The 15771-nt window shown below is 31.8% G+C and overlaps 1 protein-coding gene across 1 annotated transcript; it reads left to right on the top strand.

The window, feature by feature from the left end:
• The first annotated feature begins 1631 nt into the window (after nt 1-1631).
• On the top strand, nt 1632-7020 carry LOC111042168 (histone acetyltransferase KAT6A-like). The gene is made up of 14 exons (XM_022326689.1): nt 1632-1925; nt 1988-2215; nt 2276-2460; nt 3336-3393; nt 3466-3735; nt 3901-3993; nt 4053-4199; nt 4275-4335; nt 5376-5467; nt 5544-5789; nt 5848-5979; nt 6067-6190; nt 6254-6421; nt 6514-7020. Exons 1-14 carry the CDS (start codon nt 1632-1634, stop codon nt 6738-6740), a joined length of 2325 nt encoding a protein of 774 aa, XP_022182381.1. The 3' UTR covers nt 6741-7020.
• The last annotated feature ends 8751 nt before the right edge of the window (nt 7021-15771 follow it).

Genomic DNA, 15771 nt, shown 5'->3' with positions numbered 1-15771 from the left:
AGGCAAATGCTAGGCAAATTTAGGTAAATGTACTTAATATAATATGCATATCACACTCGAACATACAACTATAAATTGCAATAGGTATAGTAAATATTTTACAACCGGTGCAGCGATATCCGATAGTAGTACGCCGTAAATATTAAATCAAGGTACCCTGGCACTTGGAGTTTATGTAAAAATAAATAGGGGCCGTTAGGATCTCGCCAACATTTTCGTTTAAGTTTTGGGAAATTTCCGTTTCTATATTATGGCTGCCATTGTCTTCTCTGTATACGATAACGATAATAATAACGCAACAACAACGATCGGCCCGGTGTCGCAGGCAAATCTTACCTCCGGATAATTTTACACGGAGGGGGGGGGGTACGATTTGCCTGTTACACCGGTTCCCTCGCGCTCTCGACGACGACAACGCATAATCATAACGATAATAATATTATAAATTATTTATTGTAATTTTTATGTATACACAGGTATAAATACGTGAAGTTTACGCGTTTTGCCTAAAATTCATGATTTCAGAGTACCACGGGCAGGCGCATATGGTGGCTGAACGTATCGACACCGAGTCGAGCAATATTGTTTTCGTACAAGACTCAAATACACGCATATTATATATTATTATTATTATTATTATTATATTTCGCATGTGCATTCGAGCCGAGCGGATAAACAGCGTTGAGGAAACACGCTCACGTGACTATATGTATAGATTCGAGACACCGAGGGAATAATATTCTCGCCGATTTACATATTCGAGGTAAATCCAGGGCCGCCGTCACTGTGTATAGGATATGGTGCTCGGGGGTGCTCATATATTTATAGGCACTGCAGTGTCTCTATATTTAGGGTGTTAAATTTTATGAAATCCGGGACAACGAATTCAAACTTGACCTAACCATTACTTACTCTATCTCACAGTTTGTATGCACTCATTATAATTAATATCATATTATAATTATATCGTGATAAAATGTTTTTTTTTTTGTACGGTGGATACATTTTTTTTATCCTGCCTCTGCCATTTTTGAAAAGCACCACACGCTGACGGTTGGCAGCAAAATTCACATATTTTAATTGATATTTCATAGATATTACTTGTGTTAAATTCGGACACATTATTTAGTCAAACCTGATTATTACGCACCAAGTCCCGAAGAAATTCTTCGGGAAACCGGAAAGAGATTTCCCAAACCGTTAGTGAACTAGATTTTCAGGGACGGATGATGGCTACCCCAGCCTACATATTTTTAGGCCACCGCTCAAAAATATCTTTTTATATACACCCTTGTACTGCATTACCCGGAGCTGCGGAATAAAGCGATTATGGCGAGTTTTAAAAAAAAATTTATTATTAATATTTATTATATAAAAATATTTTTTTATTTGTTGGCCTTGTAAACAAACCTATATGTTCTGAGCTACTAATATATGTATCTATGCAATATAAACAATTAAATTATTGTAACCTGGTTTTCCATTTTTGTTATTTATTCGATTTATCTTATTATTGTTTCTTATTGCCGGTACATTTTACTACGTCAATTTTGAAACTTCCACTGAAATTGAAACAACTTATATTCAACTCGGTGAACTGCATTAAAGTCTAGATATCATATCTAAGAATGATGCCTAAGGAAAATATGCGGAAAAGTTACGACAAGACAAATATTATTCGAACTGAATCAGTTTCAGTATCTGGTTCAATACGTCACCGTCGTCCAGATACCGCAACACGATCAATTGGAAAACCAGTCATAAAACATAGTCTTGTGAAGAAAGCGACACGTTCGTTTGAAGCAGATTTAACTAGAATTGAAATAATCTCTCTTTCAAGGCGCACAGCCAGAAGAAAAAGGATAAGGGTACCAGTTTGTGATACAAGTTCACTTGCAACTAACGAGGACCGAAAATTGAACAAAGTAATAAATGTCAATTATTATCTACTTCTTGCAGTGTCTATTTATTAATGTTTTTGTAACAGAATTCCGGCAATATCTGCGCCGAATGTTCAAGTACATCGGCTAGAAATCAATCCGGTGAAACGGAACCCCTACAACATTGTGCAGGGAACTGTGGCGTTTCATTGCATTCTTCTTGTTTGGCAATTAAATGCGGCCCCTTGATTACTTTGCTACCTCGCGGATACCGATGGTTTTGTCAGAGCTGTAAAACGTGCTCGACAATCCCATCGTGTTCAGTGACCGATCGTGTAAGTATACGATTAAAAAAAAAAGTAAAAATCGAGGCATTAAATTAATTTTATACATAGATGACGTATTTATTAAACTGTGGCACATGCGAACGTGGTTATCATTTGCAATGTCTACAGCCTGCTGTGTCTGTAGATAAACCGAAATCGGAATGGCGATGTTTGTTTTGTAGAGATCATGCTATTTCTAGTACAGTAGATCCGTTTGATGAGCGCGGGAACAGGCTGAGTCTAAAAATCCAAATGTATGTTAATAAATTAAACATTAATTTTAATGCTATTGCCAAGTTATCTAATTGATATTCGTTTGTTTTCGAGAAGAATTTGATTTTTAACTTCTGTACTAAGTATGGTTATAACTAATTGCATGGAATATTTTATTTCAGATTCTTAATAACTTAATAACCTTTTCTACAGTACGTTACTATTGATTTTAAAGCTAGGTACCTACCTATAATAACAGTAATAATAATATATTATATATTATGAAAAACATAAAACATGTGTAATATTATTACAAAAAATTTAATAATATAATGCATTTTTTGATTTTTCAAAAATTAATGAATATCATCATATTATTGCGTAATAATGCAAAAACGATGGTTCGGAAGTCAAACTTTGTAATAATAAATCACCATGTAGTGAGAGACCCAGAGAAATTATTACTGTCATTCTAGTCTGTCGAGTTTCAATTTAAACGAAAGTACCACTGAAATAATCGAACACCAAGTATGGTAACCATTAACCATAGGTACTCATTTTGATCCCAATTACAAACACTATTTACGACTACATACGAATTATTACGACAGGAAAAATTATATAGGTACCCCCCCCCCCCCCCCTAAAGATGCTGAAGTATAAAACCAAAGCTTTTTACTGCGTCAAGAGATGATGATAGACACACCAAAAAAAAAAAAAATAATACATGCATAGCTTACCTCGGAATTTAAAACAAGTTATTATAAAACCAACTCAACTCTTATAAATATCCAATCCTAAATCCTAAACAATGTCGAAATAAATGCTTATTGATTTTTTTTTTTTTTGTAATGTATATATTATGTCTATATTATGCTTTTTCATTCACTTTATAGTAATGTAAAATTTGTTTCAGTTCAATCTCAAATTTCCATAACCGTGAAAATCAAAATACTATGAGTAGAAATTGTAGTGTTCGTATTTTCATATATCTATACATGTTATACAAATGCATATCAAATGTTATTGTTTAATTTTATTCTTAGCAGATGAAAAATGAACACACCAATGAACTAGACAATAGTGAAAAGCTGCGCAGTTGTAAAGATGTAGTGGAAAAATATAAAATTGGATTGGGAAAGTGGACGGTACCTCTGGATTTGATGACAAACAGTTATGACAAGACAAATATTGTTCAAACTGAAAGAAATTCATTATCCAGTGTAAAAAGTCAACACCATCGTCCAGATATAACATCATTGATTAGAACACCTGTCTTACAACATAGTTCTGAAAGAAAAGCACGATTACTTACAGTAGATTCAAACGCAATTAAAACAACCCCCCTTTCACTCCCTATGGCAGGAAAAAAAAGGAAAAGGGTACCAACTGAGGCTAGCGATGAAAAAAATAAAAAAGTGCTTAATAAAGGTCAATTATAATTTTGCTCAGTATATATTTATATATTGTACTTTTAACAGGAAAAGCTTGGTAAACCATCCATTTCAGATTGGATGTACTTCCGTGATGTCATGGTTGACGGAAACGTCACCTCAGCCTCTCACTTAAAAAAAGTAATAAATGTCAATAACAATATCATTCAGTATTTATTGATATATTGTAATTTTAACAGGAAAAGCTTGGAAAACCATCGATTTCAGGTTCGATGTATCTGCGTGATGTCAAAAAAGACTGTAATGTCCCTTCTTCACTCCTTACAGTTGCAGCGAAAAAAAGGAAAAGGGCACTGACCGATTTTGCCGACCAAAAATTAAAAAAAGTAATAAAGCAGGTCAATTATTATTTCTTTCAGTGGGTATTTGTAATTTATTTATTTTTTTTGTAATTTTAACAGGAGAAGCTCGGAAAACCATCCATTGTGGGTTCAACGTATCGACGTGATGTCACTGAAGATGGTAATGTCTCCTTTCCTTAATCCTCTCACCCTCATCAGTTACGATTAGCGGTTAAAATTCTGCGTTTAATGCTCTAGTTGTGATCGGGATAGGATTTGGTGTGTTGAATTTTAGTCCATTGCATGCTGTAGGTTTATCTTTCTGTTTCTTTGAGTCATTTAATCGAACATAGACTGTAGATACCAAGGAATATGTCATACCACAATATTGAATTTATTTTTTGAGAATAAATGAGACAGCCTTAACTCTTTGATTAATGAATTAAAAATACACAGGTGTTACTCAAAGAGCCGATTAGGACTGGAAAATAAAAAAAATAAATACTGATTTCGAAGCAACGACCAATGATAATATTTATGTCACACTTCAAATTTTTAGCGATGACCCATATATACGTCTTAAATAAGTGTATATATATTATATATAATAAAAAGGTTGGCTTACATTGTTTATAAGGTAAAACCCTAAAATAAAAAATAAATATTGTCGGTAAACCTATATATACGTCATCGGCTTTTTTAGACACAACTTTTAATAACGTATATATATTATATGGCAATATTTAATGCTCGTCAATGTCATATGAAGAATTTATTAAATAATAATGGTTTTAGTTTACGCGATAAAAATATGCTCAATTTAATACCAAAACAATATATTTTAATATTTTGATAATTATTTAAATTAACTATTTTTTTTTAAGAAGACTTGTAAAGGCCAACAATTATGTATTATAAGTTAAAATATTTTCATTAAATTTAACACTGAATACAGTAAAACTCGTTGATAATCTCTATAGGACCAGTTGAAAAATCCTATTATTCTGGATATTGTGTATCAAATTACAGGGAAATTAGCACATATTAGGCAAGATTAACGGGAAAATAAGAAAACTGTATTTTTAAACATTATTAATATGTGCTCTGTCATGCTATTTAACATATATTTGTCTATATTAGTGTTTATTTATATTATACCATTTTTGGCTTACTATAAGGAGTCAAAGTAATAAATAATAAATACAATTTTAAAATTTTCAGTTCTGAAAAATATGAGCCGCCCTGTTGCACCTAATGGGGCTATGAACGAAGATGTCGAAATCTGCAATGGGACAAAATCAAGGGCAAAGAATGTAAAATTTAAATAATTATTTAATTTAAATATAATGTTTCATATTTCTAATTGATAATTGATACTTGACAATATAGAGTACAATTGCTAAGGCTCCAATAAGATGTCCGGCTCAAATACAATTTGGGAAATTTGAAGTGGAGACATCGTATTCATGTTCATTCCCGCAAGAAGAGGACACTGCAAAAAAATTAATGTTTTGTGAATATTGCCTAAAGTATACGAAATGTCAATCGATTCTAGAAAGACACATGCGCCATTGTTGCTGGAGGCAACCACCAGGAATTGAAATCTACCAAAGTGGAGATCTCAGTGTTTTTGAAGTAAATTAATTTTAACTCATAAGAGACTAAACTATATAATTGTATTTTTTTTCCACAGGTTGATGGAAATGTAGACAAAACGTACTGCCAAACATTATGCCGAATAGGAAAATTATTTTTGGAACTTAAAACCCTGGTCTCTGGCGTCGAACCGTTTTTATTTTACATTCTTACGAAAAATGACGGTTTTGTAAGTATACTCATTTAAATACATTTTATTTTGTACTTTTTTTTTAGTTTTCTACTATTGTAATAATGTTTCATTCATAATGTTAAGGGCTGTCATTTGGTTGGTTATTTTTCAAAATTAAAAAATAGTGAGGAAAATCATAATTTATCCTGTATTGTAACCATGCCACAGTATCGAAGACAAGGGTATGGTCGAATTCTCATCGAATTGAGTAAGAGAAAACTAAGCGGACTTCGGCGTTTTATCAAATATCACGTCTAATTCATCTTTTCAGGTTATCTCTTATCAAAAATCGAAAGGCAACCGGGAACACCAGAAAAACCCCTTTCCGGCTTAGGTCGACTGACATACAATAAATATTGGAAAGATGTCATACTAGAATATTTAGATGCACATAGAGACAGTGACAAAATATGTATTGATGATATTATCAGTGAAACTGGTAATTTAAATACATTTAATTTGAAACTTTTTAATTTTAATTTTGTGATATTATTTTAAAACTAATAAGCTATTATGTAAACTTTAATTCAGGTTTAATAAGACAGGACATAACTAATACTCTAAAATTCCTTAATATGATTGTGGAAGTATTTAAAAAAATGACAGTATGTATTGACTGGGACATTGTAGATGCTCATATAAAGAGAAAAACTACATTAAAACAAATTCATATTGAACCGGATCGTTTAAGATGGACACCGCCAACTAAATTATCAAATTTATTATTTTCACCAGATGGCAAAGTTAGTTTTTCCTGATAAAAAAAACTAAAAATGTATAACGAAATAACGATTTTTAACCATTAAAATATTTTTTTTTAGGTTAGGCAAAATCTTGAAGAACCTCTTATAATTAACTGCATTTTATGAAAAATGATAAAGAGATGTAGGAAGATGGTGAAAACCATAAATTGAATGATGATTTGGTTTGAGGTATGAAGAAATCTTAAGCAATCTGGTTCAATATGAATTTTTTTATGTACTTTTCCTCTTTATTTTGAGCATTCGCAGTAGGTAGTCCCAGGCAATACATATTATTTTTTTTTTTTTTAAATACTTCCACAATCATGTTAGGTATTCTTAAGTATTTGTATTAATACATTAATTTAAAAAAAAAAAAATTAGAAAAAATACATTGATAAAAAACATTAACAAAACAATAGTTTTTTCAATTCAGCCTACATTCAGCTTTAATTGTATTCTATAATATCAATTAGTGACAGTGGTAGATCTCAGCCATAGTAATACTGTGAATTGTAGTAAGTTGAATTGATAACAACTATTGTTTTGCATAGTAATACTGTTAATTTGTAATTGGCTAAATTTATAACAACTATTTTTTTTCATAGCAATATTGTTACTTTGAACAATTGTATTTAATAGACTGAATTTATAATAAGTATTGTTGATCATATTAATACTGTAAATTGTAATATGCTGAATTTATAACAAATAATGTTTTGCATAGTAATACTGTTAATTTGTAATTGACTAAATTTATAACAACTAATGTTTTGTATAGAAATACTGTTAATTTGTACAAATGTACCTAAAAAACTGAATTTATAATAATTATTGTTTAATAAAATGTTTTGAATTTAAATAATACAAATGTTGAGAAACTTGTCCGTTAGTGAACAATAGTCGTTTGATAGTTACATAAAACTCGGTAGGTACATAGGTACTATGACTAAAAAAATAAACATTATTTATTTACCAAACTGAGTAGATATTAATATAATATAATGTATTAAAAATGATTTTTCAATGTTAACCCCGGTAAACGGAAAACTGGTACGGTCTTTATAAACTCGGAATATTGGTACGGTCCGCAACAGTCAAGGTTTCCCAAGCTTTTATGAAAAAAAAGGTATAAAATATCAACGATTGTTTTTAATTTTATTTTGCCGACGATAGATGGTAAACCATGAGTGACTACGATTTAATTATATGAATATAAAATGAAAAAAATACTCTGCAAGACAAACTACACAACGATTGTGAGAGCTTCTTAAATAAAGAAATTCTAATGGGACAATGTATAAATAATATAGCAAAATATACGAAATAATTATTATTAATCATAAATTATATTATATTTTATTGTACCTACATTTCATATTTATTTTACCTGCCGTCTACTTTGTATGTACTTGTTTATGTTTTTTGTTCATTCTGATTCTTAACATTATTTTTGTGTTGTAAGTATCATGTAAATTTAACTTGTTGAAGATGGTGATTTATCAAAATTATATAAAATATTGTAAATATTTTAGAACCCCTGACATTTAAATTTTGAATAGTACCAGTTTTCCGGTTTTTTTTTATTTCTTTTGTTATAAATTGTATGGACCGTACCAATATTCCGAGCATCGTTAACCCCAGGGTTAAAATATTTTTTACTACGCAATGAGTGTGTGAAATATTTGTGTAAAATACATTTGCAGTCTTGTGTAATGTGATTTTTAAATGTATAGGCTAGGTAGGCATGTTCATAGATCTAGGAACTAGGTAATAATAGAGGGGTCTCTTTTTCTAGTAATGGCTTATAAATTAATATAAATTAACGTATATTTAAAAATTCATAAAATCAGGATTTTTCAATGGGGAGGGAGGAATTGAATGTTAATAACAATTTTTTTTTATTTAGTCCAACTTAACAATATCAGACGTTAGGTGAGGTATTTGAAAATATTTGTACAACTTCTCAACTTTTCATATAGAAAAAGTACTCTGATCATCATCTGCGGTGAAGGTTTTTGTAAGCAAACTATATCTAGTTGATATATTTGGGAGGTCAAAATTGAAAACTCTTGGTACTTTCTAAAATAATTGTGAAAAATAAAAATTTGTTAAAACTATTTGGTGGGTAAAATCGTCTTCAGTTGATTGTCTTTAATTTTTTTCTTAAAATGTTGGTAAAAAGTTATGCAGTCTGTCAAAAAGCGTATACATGTAATAAAAGGTTTCTTATGAGCTTTTTAATTTTTATTAGCAACAAAAATTCCAAGTTTTTGTTATTGTAATTTATAAAAAATATTAAGGATACATTATTTAAATCATAATTATTTTTTTATATGCATTTTAAATTAAAATTTTTACAAAACCACAATTAGTTTGTATAGTTAAAAATGTATAAAATATCCAATTTGTACAGTAGTTAAGGCTTGGATATATTTTAATGATACATCGTTTTAGGAAAATAATTTTTTGGTATTTAGTTTTGATAAATACATTTTCTTCAGCCCTTCTCTCGTGGGCTGGGGTATATCTATTCATCATACTTGAACGGTTTCAAATCGAACATTAAACGAACGCCAAACCGTCTCATATAGATAATACGTGTTATATACCCACATAGGTATTTTAATAAATGGATCGTTATAGCGAATAATCTTCGGATTGGCTGTATATAATAATGATGTTATAAACTTATCCGTCAAGCTTCAACTTGAACGCGCAGTTTATTATTATAGACGCTATATACGATTATAATATTATTGTTCGTTCTATGACGTGGGCAAAGTTAAATGTGAGTCTTATAAACGGTTTATATAATATACGACTACATATAGTATACAGTGTTGTATTGAAAAACTTTCATAATCGACGTCCTAGAGCGCACATAAATAATACTATGGCGGAATTTATATATATTATCATAAGTTTTAACAATTACTGACGATCTGTAAACCAATAGGCAATAATACCTGTACCTATTCTTACAATACACTATTACTATATGTATAGGTACTCTACTACTCTGGCTCACCAAATTTTAGCACGAACAACGAGAGTCTTGAATTCACTGCAGCCAGTACCTAATAGGTACAATTATTAGTAGGTAATAATTTATTACTAATCCGTATACATTTACCGCGCCTTTGGACAGTTGTTGACAATTACTACAGTAAATACCGCAATAATATAAATAAAGGTTCGTAAAATGTTAACATTCTAATAATTACGATTGTTTGCGTCGGAAGTACATAATATTAGAAAATCAATAGGTAGATTACTTAGTCACCATTCGACAATACAGGTAGGTACTATATTAGGATATAATATTTTGTATCGACATTGATATATTTTCTTGCGGTTGTATCGAAATTGAACGATGTTAGAGCTTAGAAAAATATCTATAAGCACTATTCGCGCTGATATAATATTGATATGTACAAGTCAGATCTATTGAATCACCTCACAAAATAAATTCGCACGTTCTTCAATTCTGATCCGTCCAAATTTCGCTTAACTATTATAGCTATACCGTAAATCGGGCGAGTGTATATAAATTGGTATCGTTTTGATTTTTAACGAAATTCTCCCAAATTTGCGGCGAATGCAGCAGTGAAATCGGACTACATTTACTGACACCTATACGCTATTTTTGTCCGAACAAAACACAATATTATGCCTACGTGACCGGTCAAAACGACGATAATTATGTAAATGCGCATTGACCATTATGATTTAGCAATTTTGTGTTAATTTTATATTATATTTTTTTTTTTTTTTGCTTATTATGTATTTTTCGTAAAATAAATTGCATAATATTATATTCAATAATAATTGTTATCACTTATCACCGTCCAGCGATGTGCGTACTTTCGATTGGTTTTTTAATCCGTTTTATTGAAATGCGCCTGCATTATATTACAACAACAAATATTATACGTAGCTGAGGTCTCTTATAGTACAGATAACATGTTGGTGAGCGCATATTTTATTGGCGAACCGTTGTTTTCTGTAAAACGTTTAAAATAAGAAATTATATATTATGGGCGGGAAGTACAGGTACTCGTTTACTTACCAGCCATGGTATTATTTATGTAACACATTTTTGAAAAATAGCCAATATTCCCTCAGGCTGCAGTGGTTTCGGTTTAAGGCATGCGATGACTTTTCGTCCCGCTATATCGTGATAACTTTTCTCGTCTGCACGAAATAAATAAAAATGCATAATCCTCTGCGTGCACACGCCATTTGCTTTTACGTAACTCCACCCATCGGTACTGCAGTTGCAGTAGGTATATTAAATACCTATAGCAAGAAAACTTTTTCAATACTACGATGTTTGTGTTTATATACCTAATGTTATTATGTTAATGATCGCCGTTCGGTTATAAATTATTTTAATTCGATTAAAAAGTGATTTGCCGTCAATAATCGCAAACTGCAGTCAATTAATTAATTAAAATTAATTGTATAGTCGTACCCGGACTATAATAATATAACTACTTTTACTTTATAGTCACATAAGCACGAATGAAATCTGTTTCAAAATAGTTTTTAATTTTTGTTTCTCACGATAGTCATCGTCCATCGAGTGCATACTTTTATGGTACGTATATGTAGGCATATTGTGCAATTATAAGTCAAAATATCCAATTAAAAATATATTAATTTTTTTATAATATTTAAATAATCTTTCTGAAGTTTATTAATTGTCGAGTGTTAAATCTACTATGAAATAAATAATTTATTTACTCTGATAATAATATTATACATACATTGAAATGTATATCGATTATAAAACATATGACAGAATAATATAATTATAATTGCAATCCATATAATAGCTCACGCCAGTGTGAAAGTATTTACAATTAAAATATCAGTATTACTATTATTCATAACTTAGTTGGCCGACTTATCAGACTGCACACTAGTGCATAGTACCTGCAAGAACTACTCTCAACAATTATTTTAAAAATAATTACTTATATATTATATAGTACCTACTTTTTATCCTGTTTTGTTTTCGGCTGTATGCCATGCATCTAATATTTTATTATAAAACGGTTAATGTAGACAAAATGTAGGTACTGATCGCCGATCACGTAATAATGCGTTTACATCATGACAGTTGTCAATATTGGCCTCACTTAACACGTATATACAATTTACAGCCATCAATTTTTTAAGCGATGGATATTTGTTGGTTTGTTTTAAGTTCAACTTGTAAATATTATTTATATCATTGTATAAAATATATGCTCTGAAGATGATAAATATCATTCGATTGAACAATAGATAATTATGCATAATTCAAATATTTCAAACAATTATTATTATCTATTGCAAATTCAGTAATACATTATACCTTGAAATAAATATTATATTACATTTCAAGTAGGTACTTACATTATATAGTATATATATATAATATTATACAGTACGAGTTAAATTTCAAGTACACAAATTGTGTTTGAAGTTTTGGCGATGAGTTATTAACACATTTGTGTACTCGATTTGCAGCCATTTCAGACTTTTAACAAAGATTTAATAAACTACTGTAGATTACACACGAGTAAACATTAAAATATATTATGATATTTGAATGAAGAACGAGTTGACGTAGAAAAAGCTTCGCTCATTCAACATTTAATTTTTTGTTTTCTTTATTACAAGCTTAACATTTTTCATATTTCCTCTTAAACGTTAAGTATAAACATACAACATATGTAGAAGTGCAAAAGTGAAACGTTGACTTTTTTGTGATACGAAAAACATAAAGCAAAAACAAATAAATAAAATCGGGAAGAACTACGAAACTTGACGGGCGGCAGTAGTGTGGGAGTGGTGGATGGGGTGCACGGTACGAAGGGGTCGAGACGGCAGGAAAAGAAGTATACAACAAAATAATAATAATAAAAATAAATGAGATATAAAAAAAATAAGAAAAAAACTACAAAAACAATCTTTGTGCAGTATACGAAGGGGGAGCGGGAGTATATTATACAGGGTGCGCAGACGCGTTTTGGGGATTGGAAACGAGAGATAGAGAGAGCTAAAACTTTGTCAGAGTTGGAGGGTCGGTGAATGAACGCGGAAAGAGAGACGGTTACCGACTGGCTGACGGAAGGGAAGGTATAAGGGATAGGGGAGTGATAACAAAGCTTAAGTTTGAGGAGAAGAGATGACGGAGGAAAGACTCTCCTTCTCTCTCTTACTCTCTCTACACACATACGTATACACTATACAATTCATCAGGTCGAGATCGGGGTTGGTGGGAGGGTGCAAAGGACTACATATAGTGTTATATATATATATATATATATGTATATTTGGCAGTGGTGGCGGCGACGACTATGAAGACGGCGGTGGTTTCCTTGTTTCATATAAATATATATATATATATAATATAACTTAGAAGGGGTGAAATATACAGTCGCCCCGGGGGCCATCGCACGCGGTCGGGTCTGAGGGGAATCCGCCAGGGTCCGGGCGCGCGAGAATATAAGGGACGACTGCGACTACGACGGCGGCGACGACGACGACGACGACAACGACGGTCCCGGCGGGGTAGTGCCGGCGGTTCCCCATTGGTCGGGGCTCGTAAAAGTTTCGCAGCCCCGGGCATCGCACCCGCCATTCACCTCCTCCTGACGCGGCCACCCTCTGCACCGAATCTCGTCACACGCATGCGCTCGTCGACCGCCGCAGCGGCGGTGGCTGCCCTTCCCGCGCGAGCGATATATACTTATGACTAATATCGCATGTGTTTACATATTACAAAATACATGTATATACTATACGCAAAAAGGGTTCACTTCTGTTTTCGACGCGAAATTAGCAAAAACACAAAAACGATAATACGAGGATATTACACAATATAATAATATGACATATATTATTGTGGTACATTATACTTAGTGGGTGAATTTATTAACTTTATACAAAATTCCAGAAATGAGATTTGTGCTTGTACACTAAACATAAAAATAAATGAATTAAATTAAATATATTGTAGGTATAAAGTACTGTACCTAAAAATTATTATTGGAATTATTCACAAAAAATTGAAAACCTATAATTATATACCTATAAAAATACATGTGCACCAAAATATTTCTTTATCTTAATAAAAATACCGAAACATGTGTGATTGATAGCATTTATGTATACATATAGTGGAGAAATTTGAAGACAAATTTAAGTATGTCTCATGTATGGAGTATAGTTTACAATATTATACACATATAAACCGGCATATTCTTAAACCTTAGACGTCTTCGAGGATTTACAAAATTGTAAGTATTTACTATGTGATTTTTAATTTCACGATGTTTAAAAAATATGTAACAATGATTTTATGTTTGTGATGGGATAAAGAGTCGAACTTATTATTATAAAAAGAGCATACTTAGCATATTGTATATATGTGTGTGCAATATATATATATATGTACTGTGTACACAACTCGAGCTCTTGGAGCAGTTATGCTTGACGTGCTCCACTCGAGAATTTCGAGCAGCGCTAAAATAATAATAAATATTATAAGATCACTGCAAGCCGGAAGTAGCGCATAACGTATTCGGTCACCCCGCGTATCCACGAGGAGGCAATTTTCTCATGTGTGACATTAACATAAAATAATAATAATTAAACAATATAACCTTAAACTTGTTACACAAGGCGTGCAAAACTTCTACATATATATTACCTACAGTTTTCCGTCTCAATAACTTGTGACTATATTACACCATATATATATCGATGGGAAGATATTCATCTGCAGAAATCCCAGCTTAATTGTATTAGTGCTAGAACGATAGAATATATAATTGTGTAGGTATACAATATATATATTTTTTATTTCTATTAGAATTAAAAACTTCAACTAGTAAGATCATTAGCCTAGTACTATGGGGAAGGGGCGGTTGGTTTTAAGATGTGTATGTGTGGCAAGGATTTGTTATAAAAATCCCGAGAGGTCACCCATCCGGGAACTTGAAACACCAGCCAGTGCCGTACACTCAGAGCGCTTACGAAACTGAACATAGACATCACGCCACACCAACTATGCCATATTTATTTCCCAAATAAGTATATAAGTTATTTTACATGCAAGTTAGGTATGTGGCCGTGTCATCGTTTTTGAGCCCGTCCAATGCGGGGAATATTCGCAACTAAACGATTGGCGAAAAATGCACCGAATTAATGATAATTTTATGATTTCGTCGTTTGCTTGCAGACCGCAGATGGTGGTGATTACGTTTTAAGTACCTTACTTATTATAACGCGTCTGCCGTCTGCACCGAGAAAGCGGACGAAATCGATTTTACTCGAAATGAATATCACTTAAAAAGCGGCGCCTGTCATTAAATCCCTATTTGCACTGTCGTATATTCACACGAGCCGTAACACATAATTAGACGAACACTTCAACGCTTCCAAGGTTGATGCTCTAACGACCGTCAACAACACAAGTTACGTAGAAGATTGTTATCAACGTTTAAAATAGTTTTTTTGCAGTCGAATTAATAGTTACCAATAATTTTAAGGGTTTTAACGAATTGGATGACGAAAAAAAAACTGTCAATTTATGTTTCTTAATAATAACCACAAGCAATAACATTTTATATGATGTCTGGTGATAATAGATTTTAAATTCGTACCAACGCCGCTTGGATATACTGTTATTAGTAATAAGAAAAAACACCCTGACACAATCCGTTCTCGTTTGGGGGGTGCCGGGGAAATGCCCCAAATCTTTGGAATGCTTTTTGCACTTAGACGGAAGGTCGTACGAATTTCGGAAATGGGCATACAAATTCATACTAATTGCATACTAAATATTGGTAAAAAAAAATTAATGAAAATCGTATGTGGGGGTGCTGGGGTAACGTTCGTCAACAATTGATGATACATGCATACGATAACGATCGTAGTCCGTCGATCACTATGTACTGGCAAAAAAATTAATACTGTAAAAGGCAGATTAATTAAAAATAATTTTGTCTTCAGAGCTAAAAATGAAATGGGTTCCCGTAACGCTATTGAT

Source organism: Myzus persicae, unplaced genomic scaffold (genome assembly GCF_001856785.1).
Source record: "Myzus persicae strain clone G006 unplaced genomic scaffold, MPER_G0061.0, whole genome shotgun sequence".
In the NCBI taxonomy this organism is placed as follows: Eukaryota; Metazoa; Arthropoda; class Insecta; order Hemiptera; family Aphididae; genus Myzus; species Myzus persicae.
The sequence above is the reverse complement of the archived record's forward strand: the minus strand, read 5'-3'. Positions and strand labels throughout refer to the sequence as shown.

Coding starts and splice junctions, on each gene's coding strand:
- LOC111042168 (XM_022326689.1), top strand. CDS start 1,632: ATGCCTAAGGAAAATATGCGGAAAAGTTACGACAAGACAAATATTATT. Junction 5,980..6,066: donor TTACGAAAAATGACGGTTTT/GTAAGTATACTC, acceptor CATAATGTTAAG/GGCTGTCATTTGGTTGGTTA. Junction 6,191..6,253: donor TCGAATTCTCATCGAATTGA/GTAAGAGAAAAC, acceptor TCATCTTTTCAG/GTTATCTCTTATCAAAAATC.